At 40.6% G+C, this 25739-nt stretch overlaps 1 protein-coding gene across 4 annotated transcripts in view; it reads left to right on the forward strand.

Annotated features, from left to right (window-relative positions):
* The first annotated feature begins 7819 nt into the window (after positions 1–7819).
* Positions 7820–25739, forward strand: part of pdlim5a (PDZ and LIM domain 5a) — a 76520-nt gene continuing 58600 nt past the window's right edge. For all 4 annotated transcript variants that reach the window (XM_020640802.3, XM_020640803.3, XM_020640804.3 and 1 more), the window contains exons 1-2: positions 7820–7962; positions 8531–8829. In XM_020640802.3, coding sequence (XP_020496458.2) covers positions 8731–8829 — 99 coding nt within the window. In that variant the 5' untranslated portion in view covers positions 7820–7962; positions 8531–8730. The remainder of the gene's footprint in view (positions 7963–8530; positions 8830–25739) is intronic.

Here is a 25739-nt window from a genome sequence, read left to right on the forward strand (position 1 = left end):
GCTTTCAGACAAAGAACTTAATAAGGGGCAGAGGTGAAAGGTAAATCGTTCAAAGGCACAGCTATACAGTATGTAGCACTGAAGGAGAATTGAGACAGGGGGGAGGGGGGGAGCAATGGGGGGCAACAAGCAATAAGAAATCAAAATTTATACAGAAAAAACAAGATTCACTCATACAGGGTTAAGAACAATTCAATTTACTTTATGTACAAAGCAAGTACGATTTATTTCTTGCAATAAACAGTAAACCATAAACAATCATGATCCAAATCAAAGTCATCACAAAAAGGAATTTTGAATTTCATATATGATTAAAACAAAAGCAAAGACGTCTGTTGCAATGCTAGAGTTAGGTACTTTGAGATAAAGCAGATTCTTTCAACTTTCTATGGAAACAGAAACACACAACTCCTGATAACTAGCAGCTGCCCGCCAGCTGTACACAAGGTTAACCCGAGGGTAAAAAGGCACATGGAAGAAGTAGCTTTCAGCACAGAGTATATTTATTTACTCTTAATTTTCCCATTAGATAATAATTGTTGGTATAAAACGGAAACGTATGCCCATGGGGCTGACTTGATAGTTTGTCACTTTGCTTCCAAATTGGGAGGGGAAGGAGCGATTAAGAAGAGCAGCTGATCTTTAAGACTTGAATGTTGTGGATGGTCTCTATGAAATTAGTTTACTGTACGTCTCAAAGGACACACCCTTGGCTTTTAAAATGCCTTTCTTCATTTGACCCAGACTTGACATAAGCATTTAGCACTGATGTGTATGATTGTGGTCAGCGACTGTGTGTGTGTGTGTATGCACCTGTGTGTTCATGTCTCTGTGCAGCTCAAGCCAGACTTTTCTCAGTTTATCTTCCCTAGGAAGGACAATCGCTCTGGCTGAGCTATCTGTCTCCCAGTGTGCTTGTCTGTCTATCTCTGTCTGCCTGGTTGGCTGGCAAACAGGGAGGAATATTTTCCACTGTTGAAGCAAGCAGTTATAAACAGTGACTGAGCTCACAGAGGAGATTCAGTGTACTGATGGCAGGCTCATCTCTCGGTTCCAGACATGCTTTTAGTATTTCTTTAGAAATATGCGAATTATACCTATAAGTCTTGGGTTTGTTTCTGTTCAATTCTTAAAGTTGTGGACTCATGGACATTAATGACCTTAAAGGAAGTTACATCCTTTTTGCAACTAATCAAGGCGAATTACATGTCTGGCCTAACATTGGCAGTGTTTTGGTAATGCAATGAGACAACCCATTATTGGGACGTCTAGAACTTGTATTTTTTACAAACAATGAAACATTTTTCATTTGTATAGCCCCAATTATTAACAGAGTAACAACGACAACAACAAATTGTAAATGTTATCCAATAGCAAAAAAGTTTAGGTCATTCAGTTCTTTAATGTCATTTATGTTATTGGATTTAAAAGCTGTTTCAGTTGACTTCATTGATAAGTATAATTGAGTATCATCTGCATAACAATGAAAATGAATGTAATGTTTGAGGTCTGTGACTGACTACATCATAGAGGACTTATCGTTAACACTTACAAACTGAAATTGATCTGACAAATATGAATCAAACGAAGTTAATGCTGCCTTTGTAAGGTCAATAAGATGGTTGATGGTGACAACACCAAGATCTGCAGTCACAGAACAACTACAGAGAGACACACATTTATCTATTGCTTTTCTATTTATTGGTTTAACTAAATCAGAGGTTCTCAAATGGTCGAGCCTGAGGACCCACCAACTATTCCTTCATGAAAAAACACGACCCATATTTCTTAGATTTTTCAATCAATCAGATTTATCTCTAGACAAAATGGTGCAAAGAGCTCTTCATAGACTTCTTGACAGCATTTTTCTTCCACGCACACATTTGCAACGCACTGAAAACGGCTCCCAGACCCACTTTTGGGTCCTGACCCACCAGTTGAGGAACCACTGTACTAAAGTATTTCAAACATTTATCCAATTCTTTGGCTCATTATTTCTAAAGTTTAATATCTTCGCTCCTTTAACTGTTAACATTACCTTTAGCTAATTTTATAAACGTATCATTTACTTTTTTTTCCAGGCACCTAGGTAAGAACTGCTGAACATAGGAACACATCCAAAGTGTTTATCTTTGTATTTCTATTCGCTTCACAATAAATTCAATATGGCTAATAACAATTCTAGTCATCAATTTAGCATACCACCTTTACTAATTTGGGCAAGAACATTTTCATCCAGTAAATCTAACTCAGAGGAACCATTCCTTCCCACTGCACTGGCAAAAAAAATCTTAGCAGAGAAAAAGGCTAGTGCCAATCCCTACCCCTAACTGTGCAGTATTTACAGTAATGGTTTGTAGGATTAGTAAGGCTTATATCAGTCTGGAGAGGTCAGACTGATTAGATGGCTGCCAGACAAATACTCTCCCCAACATAAACAACTTTACATGTGTTTGTCTTCCTGTAGGTGATCGTGTATTCACCTCTGAGTGAAAGTATTGCTTGCCTTCTTAATGATAAGAGGTTTGTTTTTGGTTACTTTTGCACATCTGTCTGAAAGACCTTGACAAGAAAACATGAATTTTCACCGTTGAAACAGAATTTCCCCTCAAGAAATTTTAAGATTGGTTCTTCAAGGGGCCCCAGTGCCCTACTGGATAGTTTGCACGCCCCATGTACAGGTGTTGTAGGACGTCCCGGGTTCAAATTTGACCTTTGGCTGCTCTCACATGGCAATCCCAACTCTTGCTCTTCCCCATTTCAAAGTCTATCCACTGTCCTGTCTGTCGAAAAAACAAAAAGAATCTCAACAAAAAGGTTCTTCATATTCTCACCTTTGCTGATAAAAAACTAATCATCATACTTGTTACATAATGTTCACATTTTGTATCCCCAGCACGCAAGAAAGGTTTATTAAACGAGGAAACCTTTGTCAGCATTGAGAGCAGAGACTGGACTAAAAAAAAAGCTGATTTAGAATTAATGCTATTCAGACCACAGCTGTTGTCTTCAAGCTTGACCTCAAGCATACAAATTATACACGAGAGAGATTGTATATGCATGTTGACCCTCCAGGTTCTGTGTGTGTGTGTGTGTGTGTGAGTGTGTGTGTGTGTGTGTGTGTGTGTGTGTGTGTGTGTGTGTGTGTTTGGGGGGCAGCTGGTAGAGCAGGAGTGGGTGTTCCCCTTTTACTCACATGGATGATGCATTAAATGTCATCAGAGGGGCAAGATTATCATACCGTGTAGGGGTGGAGCTGGTTGGGGTGTGTGCATGTGGGTGTTCATGTGTGCGTGTAGTAGGGGGCTGCTAAGCTGTGATCGTTAAGCGAGGGGAGAGGTGAGCATATGGGGACTGGAATAGACCATTTCACAGAACAAAAGACCGGCAGGGTGTCTGAGGTTTCTTGCTGCAGCACACTCTCTATTGTTAGTGTTTGATATCATTATCCTGTGGACCCCAAATCTCCTTTGTTCTCTCCGTTACAGTGTTTGGCCTGTTGCCATTTCTTGACAATAAAAACCAATTCATCAAACGTATTTAAAAGTATGCTAGTATTGTGAGACCTACGGCTGGGCCCATATTTTAGAAATTATATCTTCATGGGACTCAAAACCAGCACTCTTATCACACGGGAATCCGACATGGGGTTAACCTTACCACAGTGCAGTTTTTAATGATTTCTAAAGCCTTCTATTTTTAATTGTTTCATTTGTGGCAGACAACCTTATCTAAATTCTTTCAACAACACTTTACAGTTTACACTGTCAGGTTTACAATGATCGTCTTACAACTATTTTTCAAGGATAGTTCTCTTGAAATACAGTATTCTCAACTCAACTCAACTTTATTTATATAGCACTTTACACACAACACAGTTGATCCAAAGTGCTGAACAGCGCAGATAGAAAAAAAACAAAGCATTAGAAAGTAACAGACAAGAACAACAACAATCAAAATGAAAGTACAAGTAATAATCAAGTCCAGTGTAACAAAATACTAACAGAGCTATGGATTTTGTGCTTGAGAGGGGGCAAGTCCATTTAATGCCTTAAACACAGTCAACAGTATTTTAAAATCAATCCCCAGCTTGACCAGTAGCCAGTGTAAGGAGGCAAGAACTGGGGTGATGTGATCTCTTCTGTTTAAACCTTGTTAGGACTCTGGCTGCTGAATTTTGTACGAGCTGAAGACGGGGTAGGGATGACTTCTGAGAGACAGCATTTGAATTGCCCCCTGGGGACAAATAACGTTTTTTTGAATTGAATTGAAGCATCATCTGCAGTAGACTGGATAAACACTACAGAAACAGATTTTTTTAAAATTCTTAGGGCTTTCCACTTTATTTAGACAGGACAGCTGAAGATAGACAGGAAAAAGAGAGTGGGGGGTTGACATGCATCAAAAAGCATCAGGATTGGCAATCGAACCTGGGACTAAGGATAAGGTTGACTCATTTTCTACTCAGTTAAATGTAAATTTAAACTCTGTTTCATCGACTAGACTCAGTCAAAAAAAAACAGTCAAAACTGAGCACAACGTATTTCAAATAGTAATCGGGTAAACATGTGAGTGTGCCAGCCTTCAGTCCGCCCTGCTGCTTAACATCCACATGAAAGTTATGCAAAACTTGTATAACTTGTATTCAGTTTAAGCTGAAACAGTTTACATACAATTTTTAATTAATTTTCTGGATTAATTTTCAAAATACTGCTAAACTTGTTGCTTCTAGATGCTGTTCACTGTGCTTGCTTTATAGGTAAGTTTATTGGTTCACGTGAAAGAGGTCGGGGGTCAATTTTGTGTCTCTGACAGCTAGCTCCCTTCTGCTCATGTCTTGGCTCCAAATGACATCACCAGCACAATATGAAAGGGCCTGTTGTGGGGGGTATTTTGGCTTTAATTTGACCCGGTACTTTAACTGTGATATAGTAATCATACCTCTCTTCATTATCCCCATGATCGTCTCCTTCCATCACTAGGTGTCAGTAACCCAAGAATGTAAGTCATTACTATATATACTCTTGTTTGTTTATTTTTACTTCGCGTTTTTTCCCCCTGTGATTCTGATTTGAATTAATTTAATTATACTGCGATACCCCTGACCTAAAGCATACTGTGTAAAATGTAAAATAATGTCTCGAGCTAGACAAGAAAGGAGAGGATGTTCTGTAAACTGTTGTTACAGGATACACCGGTGTTGTGCAGTGTTTTTAATTAATTTAACAACAGGGACTGCCGGCATTAACCTGGTTTCACTGGGTTAGGCAGATTTAGTCTTAGACATGGCATCAAACAAACAAGTCTAACCAGGGGCGGGCTCCCACATTGCCCATTCCATTTCCCATGAAGATGTGTCCTAATCCTAACACGAGGGAGCAACCATCTGTGCTATAGCTCAGAATCATCGCCGGGCTTTCTGTGATTACATTTGTTGTTAAATTGTAGTTATAGCTCTAACCCCCATCTAGACCCTCGTAGCTCCGGAGCGGAAATGGGTTTAATGACTTTACCGCCTCTGCTCCTCCCAGCACCTGCTCCCCCATTGTTCAACATGTCTGTGTTGAAGAAGTGTGTGTTCTCTGTTTGACATAATGTGTCTAACCTTTATTAACAGGATAATGATGAGCATTGTGTTTTTTGAGTTTATTATTCTTCTGATCTTTTTTTTTTTTTTTAAGTTGAACCCTTTTTATTTCAGGGCCTTCTGTCTTTATTTGATAGGAGAGTGGATAGAGGAGGAAATTGGGAGAGAGAGAGAGAGAGTGGGGAACGACATGCAGGCCTTAGGTCGGACTTGAACTGGGGCCTTCCGCTTGGAGGACTAAAGCCTCTGGGGCGCGACCTCACCGCTAGGCAATCAGTGGCCCATATTCTTAAAATCTTGTATAATATTAACACACACACACACGCACACACACGCACACACACACACACACACACACACACACACACACGCACACACACACACACACACACACACACACACACACACACACACACATACTGGTTGCCATTTGGAATGGGGACCAAGTTTTTGATCATCACTTGTGGGGACCACCCTTTCTAGAGGTTCTAGAGGCAGGAAATAAATCATGTATAATGGCCACTGCCCAGTTAGCTCATACACATCTTTAAATCTCTGGATTGATGAAGTCATGTGTTCACCATTCTTACTGGGGACCCTGGGGAAATAGAGTTGACACGGTTTATGGGAACCAAATTTTAATATAGTCTGCATAATTCACACAAATTTGTATGCGACTACTGGGGACCATGTCAAAATACACACACACACACACACACACACACACACACACACACACACACACACACACAAACTCCTGATAAAAATGAGCTGCATGCGTGAACGCAGACGGTCTAAACTTTCCACACCATGAATTTTTCCTGCCACCCCACTAGCACATCTTCCGCAGGCGGAACGTGACTTACGAGATTTCTGTGCACGTAATGAAACTTCTTCAATATGTTTTCTGTTTGCTAGAATGTTTATCTCCTCTCTTTTTTGGTGCAAAGGATACACGTAGCATTATAAGGGCAAAAAAGTGTCACTACAGCATCGGACTTCGTTGCTGGTCCACCATTTCCACATCGTTCTTTATCTGTCATGTCCTGCTTCCTGAGATCCCCACCTCCCATCTGACAGGGAGAGTCTCCTCACTGTGAGATGCATGAGCGAACAACTTTCTCAGGAAGATTTCAGGGCAGTCTGCCTGAAACTTCTAATTTTAAGGAGTGCAAATGTGAAAATGGCTTCTGTAAGTCATTTTCTGAAGAACTTGTGCTCCCCGTCCAGCCACTTTCCTCTTCCCTCCACATCCAACTTCTCCATCAAAGTTCCTGCAAAGAGCACAGCTATGACTTGGCAAGAGGTACTGATCTGTGTGTGTGTGTGTGTGTGTGTGTGTGTGTGTGTGTGTGTGTGTGTGTGTGTGTGTGTGTGTGTGTGTGTGTGTGTGTGTGTGTGTGTATGGGCCAAGAAAGGACTGGGATGAGTTTAAAATTGAGCCACTTCTTTATCACTCTAAATACAAAGTCAATATTGATCTGTCTGGCCTAGAGAAGGAGGAACGCCAAGGCACAAGTGCAGCAGGAGAAGACTTGCCAGCTGTCTAGACTTTAATAATGAAAGAACTGATAAATAAGCAGGATAGAAATTATGGTGTATATTACATTTCTGCAGAAATGTACAGAAAATGGGGGGAAGAGATTAGTCAAATGCTCAGTTATTTAACCTATTATTTAACCCATAGAAGAAGAGTTAGAATCAGGTAAAAAGAAGAAAAGAACAACTGAGATGATCCCGAGTTAAAGGTAACTTTGTGAGGCCTTTGGGAAGTGTTCTCGGGTCATGATCTGGTTACGGACTTGTTCCCCCTTAAATCAAAAAGCCTACACCGCTGAGTCCATGTTCCCAAAATATCCGGATGAAAGACAAACCGTCCCCTCCCTCCCCTTGTCATTCTCTCTGTGTGCACTGCTCCCACACTCTTTTCCTTAATCTGCCCCTGTCACCCCCCCTTTCCTCTAACCCTCCCCCCCCTTCCTCATTTTCTTCCCTGAGGGATGTCTCCTCCCATCCCCTAATCTCCCCCTTCTTATCATCCCCTTTGATTTCTCCTCCTCTCCCGTGTTCCCCTCACTCCACCCATGGGCCATTCCCCACCTCTTTCTCCTCCCTCCCTCTCTCCTCCCAACCCTAACCTCTACACTCGCTCACTTCCTCTCCTCCTCCTCACTCCCCTCCTCCTCCCACCTTTCCCCTCCCCTCCGTCATTAGCTGGTATATAAGAGCATTGCATCCCTCCGCAGCGCTCTCACACACATACATGCACACAGTGTGTTGACTGGGAAGGGGATAGTCCAGGGGAAACTAGGGATTACATTGTCTACCTGCTTGTGGAGGAATTATTCCCCCTCTCTGGAATAACCATTAAAGAGGTACAGCCTTTCCTTTCACATGATTATAGCTCTGATATTGAGAAAAATGCTGCAATTAAGTGTTGACTGTGTACTGCCCTCTTGTGAGGAGATGCTGATTGGTTATGTAAGTCAATCAAGCAACCAAGATGCTGCATAATAATCAGATAGAAATACTTTTTATTTATTTTTTATTCTGCATGTGTCTACATTTTTCTCTCCTAGAAAAAAGTGTGCAGCCAGATTTATAACGAATTCATGATCATTATTTTCTTCACTCATAATATTAAATTATATGTTTTTGGTATGTTTACTTTAAAGTTGCAGTAATCACACCGTTTGTTTTGAGTAATGTCATTATATATGTTTTTTTTTGTATTCACTGTTGGCTCAAATCTCCCTTTTCATTGTCCTCTTGACCCCTCTGTTTCCTCATTTGACGCATCCACACACACACACACACACACACACACACACACACACACACACACACACCTACACACACATTTTCCAGGCACTTCCTTTGTCTTATATGAAACCTCACAATAACAAATCTAGTGTGTGCCTTTCTTCCACATCTTCCCTCCAGATCTTGCAACAACACCTCAAAAGGGAAGCCACAGAAGTCCTGACAAGAAATTCTTACCCTTCATCAAAACCCAGTGACATCATCATTATCATCATCTGACCTGCAGCAGATTTTTCCAGCTCTTGGCATCAACACTTACTCGTCAGTAAAATCAGCACAGAGAGCGTGTTTTTTTTTTTTTCACAACATCAGAAGAGACCATGAGCAGCACCTACAACGCCACGCTGTTAGGACCCGCCCCCTGGGGCTTCAGGCTGCAGGGGGGGAAGGACTTCAACATGCCCCTCACCATCTCCAGGGTGAGTCAATAACAAATGATATGTCCTCTCCTGCACACACAAAAAAAACCCTGCATGGTTTATCTCCATTCACATGTATTAGAATGGCATTCCTCAAATGATGTGCCGATAAGGATGACAACTGGTTTCCATGCCACCCTCTCGCCTCACCCTCCTCTCTATCTGGTGGTCTTTTCACCACCTCTCCCCGTTCATAGTGTCTTCTTTGACTCAACCACCACCACACTTGTGATAGCTCCGGTGCTCACTGAATCATACGCCATCTGTCATGTATTGACCACACAGGAAAACCTTCTTTCTCTCGCTCTCCGTGCGCATTCCACTTAACTGTCTGTGGTGAAAGTGCAGCAATCAAAGTTCTGGCGCACAAAATCTTGGCTCCGGCCCCTCATGTGTGAACAAGTAACTTGATGGTCCCTTGGTTTCTCTGCCGTTCATTCTTACCTTTTGTTGCCCTTTTAAAATTCTTCCTTCACACTAGAGGTCAGACAAACACAAACTCCCTCATCGTTTAAACCCGAGTCTGATCCTGACACGAGATTATCCTTTCCAAAGTTTTCCTTCAGCTTCTGTTTCATTCTGCGGGGACGCAGCAGCTTCAGGGGCGTGCACAACTTCACACACACACACAGACACACGCAGTATATTCACACGCACTGACATTGGCAGCGCACAGGCTCATAGCAACATGAGACTGATGATGGATGGCTTGCCAGGTTCTGTGCCAATCCCCCTAGGGGCCGCTTTGGGTTGCCATGTTTGTGTTATTACTTTGGATGTGATACTTTTCCCACTAACTGAAGCCATGTGTGTATTTTTACCACAGTTGTGCGAGTGTGTGTGTGTGTGTGTGTGTGTGTGTGTGTGTGTGTGTGTGTGTGTGTGTGTGTGTGTCAGTGCCTGAAAGTGTGTGCATGGACTAGAAATCGTTGGGGACGCTATCTGGGTAACTGAGAGGAAAACAAATGACAGACAGAAGACAAAATAGGAAAAGAAAGGCGAGGAGATAAAAAGTGACAAGCTCAAATTATACTCCATACACAATTATGAACTTTGACATGTGGACGCTGTCACATCTGAGAGAGTTTTTTGAGAAAAACTTTCTGCTTTGTATAAAAATGCATTCTGAAGAAGTCATGCATTCATACAAGATGTTGATAAATGGATATAAATGTTGATGTTGGTAGTAAAGGTTTTCCTACTCCCAGAGAAGGTCAGGATAAACAGCCTCCTCTGACCTTACTGCAGCATCACGATGACAGTAAAATGGTTTGGGTGCGGCTGTGGATCAGTTGGTAGAGTCGGTCGGGGGTTCGATCCCCGGCTCCTTCAACCACATGTCTGATGTGTCCTTGAGCAAGACACTTAAGCCAAGTTGCTCTTGCTGCATGTCGGTGCTGTATTAATGTGTGTGAATGGATGAGTTAATACTGATGGACACTTTCCACAGCAGCCTCTACCATCAGTGTGTGAATGTGTAGGTGTGACCTGCGGTGTAAAAGCGCTTTGAGTAGTCAGAAGACTAGAAAAGTGCTATACAAGCTCTTACTATTTAATTTCCTAAAAAACTTTCTTTTGAATTTGAGGATTTCTAATTGTTTATGTATGACTTCTTTGTTACTAATTGCCTCAAAGCGATGTTTTATGTGACTGAGGCTCAAGATGTCCTGATGATCGATACTTTTTAAATGTGTACATTTTTAACAGAACTTGCATCTGGTTTTCGATGAGCGAGTTGTTAAACTTTGGACCTCTAAGAGGAGAGAAATGTAGAGCAGAGTGGGAGCATGTGTCTGAATGTATACTGTCACATTGATATGCACGATGAAGTGAAAGAATCTCCATGCTGTAGTCGGAGTCTCGGGGTGACAGGAGGACTGATGACAGCCGGTCTACATGCCACATACATGATGTCACCCAATGGGTCATCCATCTAGATCTGCCCCTCTGCCGTCTTCATGCTTATCATACCTTCATTCTCTTCCTTCCGTTTGTCCCCCCCTCATTCTCTCTCTGTAACCACATGATTGGGTGATAAGGATATCTAAATATTTTTCCCGTAAAGAAATAACAAAAAACAAAGTGAGTTTGAAGTCAAATCAGCATCAGCCAAATGTCAAATGTCACACACGGATTGTAAGTGACAGCCAGCTGCACAATATCCACATGTACATGAAAAAGGACATGCTCCTTAAAAAAATACATTTAGAGAGAGAGAGTCTGAGGCAGGTGGTGAGGGTCAGACAGTCAGGGTAGAAAAACATTATTTAAACGTAAACTATATTGATATAAACTGTATTCTTTTACCCTATATCCAGGGGCGTATCCAGAGGGGTGGCCAGGGGTTGCATGGGCCCCCCTAGAAAGCTGATTGGCCAACCCAGACAGAAAATCCTAAACTGTGATTGGCTATCGGTCCTGTCAGAGACGGGACTTGTCTTAAAACCAACTATTAGGTCAATTAATGAAGCATATTTTCTTCTTCTGTACTGTAAACGTTCGGTGCCTTGCTCAAGGGCACCTCGGCAGTGCTCAGGAAGTGAAGGGCACCTCTCCAGGTACAAGACCAATTTCCAGATTTGGTTTCGCATCAGGACTTGAACCAAGTCCGTACAGACTGAGCTACTGCCGCCCCCGGACACTCCATCTTAATTGCATTGAGCTAAATGGCAATGTGTTGGGACAACGACATTGCCAGTTAGACTGTGCAGAAATTTGAACATTCATTTTTACATATTTGTGTGTGTTTGTGCACACATCACACTGAGTCAGTGCCCCAGTTGGGCAACGGCCACCCCAGTCAAAGAAGTCCGGACACGCCCCTGTATATATCTTGTTTGAAAATAAATCCATTTATCTTTAAAACTTGATATATCGCCGTACCCTACATAATACTTCTGTTTTATTAGTCTGTGGCTGTTTTATCTTACATAAGAAATGACTCACTGCTAGCAAACAATGTACTTAAGTCTAGATACAAGAAACAAGCCAAACCTACATCTTATACCACCTATTAAATCCATTTTATGATGATGAAGGGCAGTGTTTGTGACCGCTAATCACACACCATCTGCCCATATACACTGGCATACACAACAGCATCACACACAGACTGCTCTGTGCCTGTTAGACCACAAAGCTGGTTCTAGGGAAGGTATAGAGGAGAGGTTATTAAAGAACACACACCGCTGCTGCCAAACCACACACACACACACACACACACACACTTAAAGCTGCTGTTGCTATACGTACATGAACACACTGTGTGTTTTTGTTTAAGGCCCCCAAAGCAGAAGCATTAACACATTGTATTGTTTCAAAAGCACAAGTGTACGTCCTGAACTATCTGCCCTGCGAGCACTGTTTTCTTCTCTTCTTGCAATTTAGAAAAACAGCTTCATTGCAAGCCAAGATTGACATTGTTGCTTTTCAAAGTGCCAATGAAACCTTTTACAACGGCATTCCAGTCAAACATTGTCCATAAAAGGAGATATTTACAGCAGAAAGGAAGTGATTGTAGTGAAAGTAACGTGCCTGCGGACGCTCTTAATGGATTTAACTAGAAACACAGATTAGGTTTTTGATCGGTTGAAAGCCTTAAAGAGAATAATTTCTGTTGTTTGCAACATGGATGCACCAGAAGCACCATATTACCTTATTATGTTTCCTTTATTTAGTGAAGCAACCCCTGAATGGAAATACTGCAGGAAAGAAGAAACCGATTCCCGTTGATCTTCATGAAAACCATTTTTTAGGAAATCAATTTACGTCTTTTAAGGGATCAGAGGATTTGGAAGAACGAGGTCTCGAGGAGTCGAGCTGAGAGAAGAGCTGCCTGCCTTCTGTTCCCCGGTTAAATTTACAACACAGTGAATCAATATTTAAACCTTTACCCAGAGCAGTCCACTTACAAGATCCACTGCTAAAATAATTTAAGGGGAGGGCAGCCCAGGGGAGCGTGTGCATTAGGCTTCTAAGAATAGACGCATCACTTTACAGGTCGCCTCCCATGACCGCAACCACTCCTGAAAAAATGGTCTGGGATCTGTACCCGTGTTTTAAGAGCTTCTGGATCTAGGCTTGATATTTAACAGAGAGCAGAAAGGGAAGTTGAGATTTTACAACATTTGAAAAGCCCTTCTTTAACATTTGTTGAATCAAATACTGTGTGTATATCATTTTAGTTTGACTTTTATTTGACCAGCAAGACCAATCGAGGTTAAAAATCTATTTAGCAAAGGAGACCTGGCCAAGGTAGCAGTCGTACAAAATCACAATATTGGCCCTGTTGACAGCCATTGGTACATCTGGAGCTGGTGTGTCATTCACCAATGTTAGTAGCCGTGGTGTCATTGTGTAGTATCATTGTAATGCTGGCAGTATACCTGACTCCTGATTTAGAGGAGGGTTTTTATTGGGCGTAAGTAATCATCTGTTTGACAAACTCTCTGATTTGTTTTCATGATCAAACTCAGAAAAAGAGTCAGCAGAGAAAGAACGGCGACCTGGAGTAAGACATAGTATTGTAGAACTCGAAATTGGTCTTGAGACTACTTTTTGAAGGTCTCGGGCCTCGTCTTGCATTTTCACTCAGTCTTGTCTCGGTCTCAGACTGGGCGGACTCTGGATTTTAAATGAAGACCGGTCAAGACCACTTCTGATGGGATATTATTATTATTATTAAGTCATTCCTGTGGTTAGAAGGAAGACGCCTCTTTCTAAAATTCATTCATTCATAATTAGATTTGTATCCCCCGGTTACGGCCACAACCTTCCCAGTGTTTTGATCTATGTGAGTGACACGCCCCCTTGCACACTGGATGATGATTTTGAGATATATGGTCTTGGACTTGTCTCGGTCTCAATCCCTAAATGTCTCGGGTATGTCTTGGTCTCGGTTAGTGTGGTTTTGACTACAACACCAGTAAGACATTCTTCAGTTACATTTCAAGAAGGGGGACCAGAATTAAATATATCAATTCTTGTAGTTAATTTGAAAATAGACAAAAAGGATTACAAAGAAGTCATGAAAATGAAACATCGGTATCGGCCCTGATTTTCACAATCGGTGCATCTACTCACCTTCGCCTTCAAGAAAGCTAAATGCTACCACATTCTTTATCTGCTAAGTCACATCAGTGCGTTTAATTTTATCTCCTTCATTTCATTCAGTCCCTTTTTTTGCTGAAGTCCCTTTCAATGCATTAGATTGTTTTCATTGGTTAAATCCTTCCTCTGAAGCTCTGAGCAGAAATGTCAGCGAAGATAAAAACAGGCTTTTAAAGAATTGGCAATCAAGCCTGGATAGTGCTGAGCTGTGACAACAGCAAGATGAATGGACAGCTAATCTATGTTAAAACCTTTTCAAGGAAGTTCCTGGAACAGCATCATGGCCGCTTTCTACTGAACCTCCCCAGCGATGCTTTTCAACGGGCGATGACAACAACTGATGGGTCTATTTTAAACATAGCCTCTGTCCCTCTGCCTCCCTCCCCTCGCCTCTTCTTTATTTCTCTTACAATACTCCCTTCACACATTAGAGACCAGGTGTCAGGTCTGTGATGTGACTTTTTGAGCCAGTTGACATCTCCTTCATAAAAGTTAAGAGTACTTAAATCCATCTCAATCAAACAAGTCCCATGCTTCCCTCTGAGTATCTTTCTATCTTAGAAAAACATTCCTGCAGCCAGAATCAACATTTATCATTTCCTGTCCCACAAATCAATCTGTCAGAGCTCATATGAGTATGTGTGTGTGAGGTGGACTTGTTGTATTTGGATAGTGTAACAGACTACACTTCTCTGGGTTCACACAGACCCTGACAATTAATCAGTCCCCAATATTTGTGGAGTTGAGGTTGACATTTTTGCATGATTTGGCATTCAGTTATTTTGGCTTTTTTGGAGGTCATTACTCTTAACTTAGCCCTAGTTATTTATAAGTATTTGTTTGGTGGGTTTGGACTGTAATACCACTGATAAATGATATACAGGGAGAAAAGATGGAGCTATTCTTTCTGGAAAAACATTCTCATCCCTGCATTTTGACCGTTGACAGCTTTGTGTTCATGGTGACATCGCAAAGACGCTTCTGTCACCACCAGAGTTGGAAAAACTAACTTGTAGTAAAATATGCTGAAATAAAAACCATACATCAAATAAACCTTCATGTTTGTATAATGGTCGTTGTTTTAGTAGTTTAGAGTGACAATTTACTTTAGTTAAGATCTTAAAAATAACGATTAGCCTACTTATGCTACTGCAAACGTCAGACAGTTGTAGCTCTTAGCACTGCAACGAGAAAACCAGCATGAAGAGAGTGAGTAAGAAACACAACAACAAAAATCTGATTTCTTAAACAAAATGCACGTCCTTATTATTATCAACTACATCATCACACAAACTGTGTGTGCACTTCAGAATATATTTACATAATGACAACAGACCGGGGGTGCAGAGTGCATGAAAAACACAATATATACCTGCACACTGTGAATTGCTTAAGCTTTTTTTTTAAAGAAGGCTATAATAGTGGGATGTTATACCTGGATATTCTGCAACTTTTTGATCCAGTAGAAGTCACCTTTGAGCAGCGCTCTACAGCGACACACCTCCAACGCCTCTCCACTCACATTTGCACAAAGGAGTTATCAAATTGGAACGCATCATAATTAAGCACTAAGCGTTAAGCAGTGGACAGAATTGTCCTTGTCTCGAGCTGCATTGTTGTGTTAGCATGCTAATGTTAGCGCTCTTTAATTAGCTCGTAGCTTCACACTGCATGTAAATTTACACGGCATGACCATGATCCAAAAACGCTTACGTGATATTTGAATAAGCAGTGAGTACAGTAGGTTATTCTTCTTTTCTATAGAACAGCTTTTATAGGCAAGGGGATGAGCCGGCCTACGGTTCTTTTCATGTAAACACGATGTAAACACAGCTCAGACAACATCACCGCCAGCGGGATAAGTGCGTCACACTCATTGTAGACAGTCATGACTCAGAGAGGATTTACTTGATTTCTGCTGCATTCTGCCTTTGAGGACAAAAAAATGTGTACAGCGGTGACTTCACAATGAATGCTTTGAATAACATATTGTCTACTCCAGCCTTGATATATTTTCCACAGTAGCATCTGCTTTCTGCTGTGTCTGCTCCGACTTCCTCCCAGGACACTGAGCTGTCAGATGGTATCATGTTTTTTTTGTCTGTGATTGTGCGGTTATCGTCTTTCCTCTTTGACTTTTCAACAGTGATTAATTTAGGCATTGTGCAGTGGACTCTATACCTCTGATGCCTATGACCAGGATGTAGCCAGACATCATTTAACCAAGCTTTAACAAACATTAATAAACATATATTGGTGGTTTAGAGCTCAGATTTATCTCAGTTTACATTTGTTTTAAAATAATTTTTAACATGTTTTTAAACCAGAAACAAGAATGTCCTGGCCAAGAGGGGCAACAGATCAGTATATCTGGAGTCACATAACAGAAAAGTCAAGATTCAAATCGTGTACAACCTGAAGCATCGTCCTCCAACACCTTCAAACTACTTTTAAAATGATTTTCAAGAGACCAGCTCCCCCAGTCACAGATCATCCTGCAAGAGATTCTAGGTCGCATGGAGCAGTGTACCTGAATACCTTTCAAGATGCTGTCCATGTATCGAGATGCAGAAGGAGTCAAATGAGCTATAAGTTGCTTTCAACTCACTCAGTATCCAGTCTTGTCTCTTTACGTCATATAGGGGATGTTTTTATTGCCAGAACCTCTGAATGAATGTTTCACCCTCTGCGCTGTAGATTTGTTTGATGAAAAGCAAACTGAGTTGTGATTCTAACATCATTTCTTCAGAATAAAGAAAATATTTTGGGTTTTTGACCAATTTTTTTTTGCCAAGTTGGCCAGAGTGTTCCAGTTGTAAATAAGTGAAACATGACATAACCTGTAACTTCACACCAGCATTTTTGGATTTATTACAGCTTCTGTAAGTGTGTGTGCCACTGATGACGCACAAGTGACCTACTGTGTGTGTTCGTATGGAATAAGAAACAATCCAGTCTTGTGTTCGTATGGCGGTGTTCCCCAGCCTCTGCCAAAGCCGAGTCCCTCAGCACCCTGACAATCACATCATTGAGTCTGGCTGTGAATGCTGGTTTGTTCACTTCACGTTTAGGAAAGAGTTTTCTTTTTTACAGCTTGAAATAATGTTGTGGATTTGTTGACACTGATCCCATGTGTGGTTTTTTTTACAGTATAGCCCTCTGTTATATACGTTATGCCTCACTTCATTTCCATTCATATCAGTATGTAAAGGGAAAAAAAACACGGTTCAGGACTTGAAAGCTGAGAAACTCATAAATATAATATGTTTAAGGCTTTCCTGCAGGCCTTTTTTATGTGTATCCTTCCTTTATCGACTACTACGACTTTTTGACCCGTTTTTTTCCCAACTGGAGAAAATGTTGTGAAGATTGGTTCCAAGTTATGGCCATGCATTGTTTTTTCCTGCCAATTTTGTCACACATTTAAACTGAACTGCAGGTGGCAGCGAAGAGCCCAGAAAAACTGAAATTTACCTGCAAAACCCGAGAAGAAGAAGACGACAGCTAAGAGGTTAAAATGGATGTAAACAAAGCAGGATTCAAATTTATCCATCAATCAACTCTGGAAGTGTTTTTTAAAACAGGAGATGCATGTGACACATTTTTAAGAGTTGAATGTACATGATGAGTTTTGGTGAGTAACACTGTTATAGAATTAGAAACTGACAGTCTTTGCTGACTTTGCAGCACCCTGTTGAACATGATAGTGAATCAACTACCCTGAAAAACCACATCAGAGTGTTTTTTTTATTTCTCTGCTGTGGCTATAGTGAAGCAGATGATTCTTAATAATGCGTGTCAGCTCGTATCAGAGTTTGGTTATGCTCGAATGGGAGAAAGTATGGCAGATCTCTTGGCCTGACTCCAAATCTTGTGTGTACAATGTTTCATGTTTAATATATACAGTGTTTTTTTGTGGGTTTGGCATCTGTACCCTCAGTGAACTATCCATTGCAACTCAAGCCGATATGGCTTTTTCCCATTAGGCTCTCTAGCATTAACATACAAGCCCTGCAGTGATTATTAGACACTGACGTTCACACACAGCTTGAGGGGCAGAAGCAGTTATTTTCAGATGCTTTCATTAGACTGAAGTGTTGGTGTGAAGTGTTGTATATGCATGCACACATGCAAACACACGCTATGCATTGCATATACTGCTACAGGAATGTTCAATCATCAGCTGAAGCCATTTACAAAATGTGTTTTACATTTTATTTTGAGATGCACTGATCCACTTTTTTTCAGTACCGATCCGATTCCGATACATATGTAACAGACGATACTGATTCTTATATTTTTACATCATAACTAATTGTGTTATTGTTGTTGTTGGTGGTATTTGTGAGGCTTCACAAAGCTGTAGGAAACCCAGCATTGCATTATTCAATTCAATTCAATTCAAAAAACTTTATTTGTCCCCGGGGGGCAATTGTGCTTGCTTCAAATACAAACAGGAAGCAGCAACAGCTGTCAGGTTTTTCAAATTAAACGTTTTAAACTGAAGTGTAAGAATTGTACTTGATCATATAGAAGGAGCTGTTCCATCTCGTCTGAACGTCGTCATGGAGACGATTTGTGGGCACTTCTTACAGTTCAGTCTGAATGTCTTCAAAGAGAGACTGTGCGAGCTGAGAATGTTTAAAGTGCCCAACCATATTTCTTGATCGGTGACGTGGATCGGCGCCGCCTGTCTGATAACCGATATGAAAATTACTTCAATATCAGACCCGATGTCGATATAAGATCGTATCGGTTCCATCTCTAATATTGATTCAGTTTCCCAGTTGAACGTTTTTTTCCAATAAAGACTCTTTGCTCTCCATTCTCTACTTTTAATGTTTTCTTCATGTTTGGCATACTCACACTGTATTCTTTTAATTCTTTTCTGTTTTTTGTGTTGTTACAAACAAGCCTCGGTAGCTTTCCCAGCGTACCTTTACATCAGTATGGCAACTGGCTTCCTTCATGTGTTGTTAAAGTTTCACTTTTAACCCTCGAGCTAGTAGCTCAAGCCACTATCGGAGCACAGCCAAAAAGATAGAGGTAAAAGTGCACTATAGTGACAGCTGTAAAACAACAGTGGATTTAGTTGGATGAGCACCAGATCCTTTTCAGGTTTTTCCAAAAATGACTGCGCGATCATTCAGGAGCATGAAAAACCAATTAAAAGTTGCCTAAGAAAGTTTACTACGTGCTGCTGATGGATCATGCAGCCAGGTTGAGGTGATGTCTGCCCGGCTTCCTAATCTTTCCCCTTTTTCTCTGCTAACTTTTTCCATCTCTCTGCGTCATGTGCTGATTCTCACTCACTCTTTTATTTCTTCCACTGTGTCGTCTCACACCCCCTAAACTCTCCCCCTGCTTCATCTTATAACAGTTTTGTTGTTATTTTTCTGTTTACTACGTTGCTTAGAGATCTGAGAGCACTGTAGCTGAGCTGTATGGCTATTTTCCTGCACCCTGTAATTCAAAGCTCCTGGGAGGAACGTTCAGTTTGTGTGCCCTCTGGCGCCCCCTGTGTACCTCTTATCTCTGTTCTGATTCTCTCCTGTACATGAGTATGTTTTTTTTAAAACTAAAAACTCACCCTGCTGTCTTTTAACACTAAAATGTTTAAGTCATGGAGAATCTTTGCTGAGGAAAATGTTACCAAAGGCTGTTTCTGCAGTGTGCAGTGACTCTCTTTGATTGACACCTACCTCACATCAGCTGTTTCAGACATTAATAATAACTATCTAGAAGTAATCAATCTTGTAGCTGATGGCCTGATTGGTTTTTGTAGCTCATATGGAGGCATCATGATTATTTCCAGTCTGTATCATTACCAGCTAAAAACTCCTCACAGGAGCTTTAATACACATTCTTTGCCCCCCTTTCCTCTCTAGAGTTGATGCTCAAACAGGTTGCCATGTAGCGGACTCTGAAGCTTCAGTGTTTAGCCAGCTCTGCAACCAGCTCTGCAACCCTTCTGTTTTTCAACATCTCTTCATTTTTTAAAAAGCATCTCCAATGTTGTCTCTGGTTTTACTACATTTCTGGTCATGGAGCTTTTAACTGGTCTCATATTCGGTAAATTAAGGGGCATCCAAAACGCCCATGTTGGGGGCAAGCGGCAACCTCTTGAAAAATGAAGTTAATGCAAAAGTGCAAAATCCTGCAGGTCATTGAGTGTCTACTTGAGGCTGGCTCCAGGAACACTGGAAGTCGCATACACATGACTGGCAAAAAAGCAGTTTTTACAGCATAAATAAACATGTTTACATTCTGGTCCAAAAAAACAAATAGGTCTGATTAGTTATTGTCATCACTGGCACGCACTGTATGGGGGGTGAATTTTTTAAAAACAGCTTGAAATGATACTTGTTATTTATAGTTAGGCGTGTAGCTGACATGATTGACAGGTGTTCGTGATGTAACGGTTTGTCAAGACACTTAAAACCCGCCTCAGCTCCAGCTCTCAGCCTGTCGTTAGGTTGACTGAAAGTTAGGCTGAGACAGGATTTCCAACATGGCGGCTGCTGCTGATGAGCCTCCAGAGCCCCCTCAGGAACAGATGGCTGACGTCACTCAGGCTTTGTCCATTACTATTTACAGTTTATGTTTGGGGGTGCCTTAAAACCGCCTACCTTCTCTGGTCAATACAAATACAAACCATTTTGGACCAGAAATGAAACTAAGAAGGAGGACATACTGGCTGCTGCATTGTTGTCAGAGAAGCACTTCAACATAGCGTGTTTCCTTAATGTCTGATCATATGGTAAGTTCACTTTATGATTTCATTCAGTAGATAGTATCTTACATATTTCTCCACTAAATATGAAGAGCAGGCCAGTATGATAGAAAGAGAAGAAGCAGCTCTTCTTTAAGCATTTATCTTAATAACACATTTCTGTTTCAACAACTAAACAATGGAAACATGTCTCCTCATGAAATCAGCAAAATCTTAAGTGAATGAATATTTTTGAGTGCTGGCATATCCAAGCAGATTTTCTCGGATGTTTGAATTACAGAGAACAATCTTTATATTCATGTCTCCTACTCTCAGTGTTTCAATAGCGTGATGTGAACCATCTGCCTGTCATCTCTGTCACTCCGTTTGATGAAAGCAGGCATTGTTCAAAGCACTCAGGCTGGTCAATGTATGTTCAAACCATGCCATGTTTCAGCACCCCCAGCAAGGCTTCCTAAAGCTGTGTGTTTGAACCACACAGCTTTTTTTTTCTCTCAAAGCACTTATATCAGACAAAAAAATGTGTTGAAATCTGATGTAGCTGGAAGCATAATGGAGAATTCATGTGTGAAGGCTTTAACACAGTGCATGTGTTTTTCTCTTTTGTTTGAATGGGTGGGTTCCATTCTTTCACTTTTGCATGAACGAGTTAACAAAGTTATTTTTTATGCCTAAATCTAACCAACCTGGTTAGCGGAAAACAACTGCTGCAAACGGGTTGGACAATGATTCTCTGTGACTTTGTTGATGCGAGGTACACATTGTGCATAACACAGAGGGTTTTCATCCATTGTTGTTGTACAGAGTCTTAAATGGAGCTTAACAGCAGGCTTTTTGTATCAACTTGTGCATTGTCTAAAGCAGATTAAATACAGGCTTTTTCAGCTGTTGTTATCATCGTAATAAAACAAGTCTGACTCTGAAGGGATCAACTTGAAGGGATTTCTGGAAAATAAAAATCTCGCAAATAAATAAGTGTATTGGATTCCCCCTATCTTTTTTTAGTTGCCTCAGTGTTTGCATGTTTGTGTTTTTTCATTCATCAAAGGGCAGACTACAGCAGGGTTATTAATGTAAGTCACATTTAAGAGTCAGCGGATGTCACTGCACACATGGAGCTGAGCTCAGAGAGAGGGCTTCATGAAGCAGAATGAACGCACACATGCACACTATATGTGTGTGTGTGTTTGTGTGCGCAGAGATATGTGCGATGGGCCAAAGCTGCTGTTTCATTGCAGATCCATTACTCCTTTACCGCTGGGAAACTGGAAGCTTTTTAGAAGACAAATTATTTAGATTTCTGTTTCTGATTTTCTCAATGATTTTTTTTTTAACTCTTTGATATGAAAATTGAAACTACTTGGAATCGTTTTAATCACAGTGATCGAAAACAAATGTGTTTCTTTTGAACAGATTTCCGAAGAGCATGAATAATTTTAAGAATCATGATGCAAATATTCAGTACTTAAAATGCAATAAATCATCAATTTTTTTGTTTGTTTTCAGGCTTCATTTTGTTGTGACTTCAAGTGAAGTTATCAAACTTGTCCATACTCTGATACTTTTTAGATACCACATGTTTTAATGCCATGCCATCTGTGTTATTCTAATGATCAAAAGTATCAGAAAAAGAGCAGAAACTTTGGAAAGCTAAATCTGTTGCAAGACAGATGTGTCAAAAGTTGCAGACAAACTCCTTCACACTGCCTGATTGCACAGATGCAACGGCAAAGTTTATGGTACAGACAGTGTGCAGGAGTGTGCCTGCAATTGTCGATCATTGAGAAGAAGAAATGACCCAATATCAAGTGTAGAGAACTTGTATTTTTGTTGCCATGGTATCCAAAGAGATATTTCTTGATTTTTTTAATAGCATCATATCAAAGTGTAAAATTCGGATATTGTGACAACCTACAGAGACTGATGTTTTGTGGGTTGTTGTGCATGTTTCAGTGTGTTTGCATGAGGCAGGAGGACAGCACTAATTGGGGGGAAAACATATAATTGAACATTTTGTGGCGAGTATTTGGTCCATAACTGCTCCAGAGTGGTTAGCAATGAATACACCCTTTGAAACAGGTCAAGATGTTCACAGAGTAATGCGCCCACAGATGCTTAGCTTTTTAAAAAAAAAAATCCTTTCCCTCTGTTTCTCCCCTCTTTTCCATCCATGCAATTTTAATCAGTGTCAAGTCGATCCCTCATTACTCCCTCTTCTTCCTGCCCTCTGCGGTTGTGAGGGCTGGTGAGTGATGTTGCGTGTGTTGGGCTAATATGACTATAAAAGGTTGGGGCCACAGAGCCTTAAAGCTAATCCGGGTGCAGAGCCTCTTTTATTAGCCCTGCCTGTGTCTGTCTGTCTTTGTGTTTGTGTGGGTGTGAGACAAAGATAGAGGCGAAAGGAACACACACACACACACACACACACACACACACACACACACACACGGTGAGGATGTAACACACCAAAGATGACTGAACCCACATTACATCCTCTCATCTTTGACTGTCACTTCTCATTCATTAGAAACACATCAATAACTAAACTTATACATGGCAGCTAAGCATATAGGAGCCACTTTAGAAAGGTCTGTGTGTGTGTGTGTGTGTCCACTGAAGTGGTCTGTGTGGTCCCTTTTTCATAGTGTCAAAAGAAACAAATGACCTCACTCTCCCTTTGGACACACACACAGACCATCTGTGTGACCAAAATGGTCAGAATCACAGCTGCCAGGTGGTTCTGTTCTCTAAGGACTTCAAAAATATCCTAGTCCATTTTTATTTCCAATATACAAAAATACACAAAAAAAGGAATTGTTAGTTAATTTTTTCTGCTTACACTTTGGTATTGTATTACAAAAAAAGCTAAGATCAGTGACGATACCTTCACATCGGTCTAAATGTAGATACAATGAGTCAGCGTCATGGGAAAAAGACAAGAGATACAGTAACGTCCTATGCACACTTCCAAATCTGTCACTGTCCTGCCTCTGCCTGCTGATAAGAATGACTCTGGTTTAAATATCACATGCTGCCACAATGTATTGCCCTGACTGTTGGTGACCAAGACTATGAGTTAAGGGATTCAGCTAAAACCTTAAATAATTAAGAACATTCATGTGATTCCAAAAAGTATACAAAGGTATGTAACATCTGTATAAAACTTCAATGGCTGTATTTAAGGTATATGATTGGTCAAGACGTTTTTGTGTAAATACAATAAATAATTTAAGTAAAATTCACACATATCAATCATGGTCAAAAACATTTCTAAATTTGGCTGATTTAATAAAAGCCAAAATGGTACCAAAAGGAAGAGCTGTTTGGAAGTCCAAAGTGTCGACTCTTACTGAGTACTGAGCTGAGCCTAATGATCCGGATCACTAAAAAGAACTACAATTCCCATCATGAGAGCCCCAGTTGGGCCTCCCCAAAAGTCTTCCTCCACATACATAATATTCATCATTGATGTGATTACAAATATGTACGCATGTGCAAAATGTACTTTGAAACTTTGCAGTACACATCCAGGTATTTAGCAAAAAAATCATTGGATAGATTTGAACTATTTTTGGTCCAATTTTATTTTATTTTGCGGCAGACTAGATCCAGCTTGTGTTCCTGTTCCGTGACAAGTTGCCTAGCAAAAGCAACACTTGGTTATAAACAAGGGGTTGGAAAATGTTAAAGTTTTTCTTCTTGAATACTTTTTATATTTGATGTAACTGTCACATGTAATTCTGTCACAGAATTGTTACAGTACAGAAAAAGTGCATGTTGAGCCATGCTGAAAAGCAGGGTTGCTATAATATTCCAGCGCAGCAGTTAAACATGAGTTCTTAATTGTGGCTCCAATCTGTTTCAAATTAACCAGCTTCCCCCAGAGTGGAAGTGCAGCAATTAAACTTAGTTTGGATGCAGATACATACAAAGCTTATCAAAAAAGTTAATGAGAAATACTCTGAAAAGAGAGAGAATAGAAACTTAGGGAATGTATAATTCATGATTCCCACCAACTAAGACATGTCTGGCTTGAATTTGCAGATTCCACCAAACCAATAAAACTGGTAGGTGTCTTGTGTAGTGATCCATTAGCTATTTGTCACCTTTTAAACAGGTTTTGTAAGGAGTAAAGTGGCATAATTGCTTTTTACTAGAGCTAGATACACTTTACTCAACCTTTGTTGAAACAGTAAATTGTTTGCCAAATTCAGCAAAATAAATTGTCTTTCTTTTTTATTTTTTGCTTACAGAAACAGAAGTTCAAATGAACATCATCCTTGGTTCATGCAGCTTAATTTTTTGGTCCTGCATGATCAGTTTTTCTACACACGAACTTCCAAACACTATGGTATTAATATACATAAGTCAAAATCTTTAATAAACATTTAGCTCCTCTTGTCAATTGCTGAGTCCTTTGTGATTTAAACAAATCTCCCCGGCTTGAGTACTCACACTTCCAATGAAAGTTGAGTCCGTCAGGCCTGATTGCAGATGATCAAATTTATCAAATTTAAAAAAGAAATCCAGCCTGGTCATCTACCATTGGACCGACTCCTTAACCACACAGGTTCACTAGATGGTTCATGGGGAATTGCCCATCTAGTCTATATATGTTTGAGGACTTGGAGCAGGCTTACAACAATATCCTCAGGTTTTATCTTGTAGGGGATACTTGGGATACAAGCTATTCAGTCCATGTATATAAGCACAACATTTTCCAAGTTGGTGTTGGACTCTACCAGAGTTGTCCCTCGTGTGTTTGAAAGGACAGGACTTCAAGGTGCAGTCAGGAGAGGAGGAGACTGTACAGTTTGGGATGTCAGAATTGCAGCTCTAATTTTTGCAGATGATGTGGTTCTGTTGGCTTCTTTAACCACGACCTCTAGGGGGCACTAGGGCAGAGTATGAAGCCGTTGGTGTGAAAAGTTTGCCCCTTCAAGTGTTAGGCCATAGTTTTCTGCTGAAAAATTGTGAACTGCTTTGTAAGGGTTGGGAGAGACTCTCTGCCTCAAGCAAAACAGTTAAAGTGTCTTGTGAGGTTTTTATAAGAGAGAGTAAGTTGGAT

This window comes from Labrus bergylta, chromosome 2, assembly GCF_963930695.1.
Source record: "Labrus bergylta chromosome 2, fLabBer1.1, whole genome shotgun sequence".
NCBI classification, from domain to species: domain Eukaryota; kingdom Metazoa; phylum Chordata; class Actinopteri; order Labriformes; family Labridae; genus Labrus; species Labrus bergylta.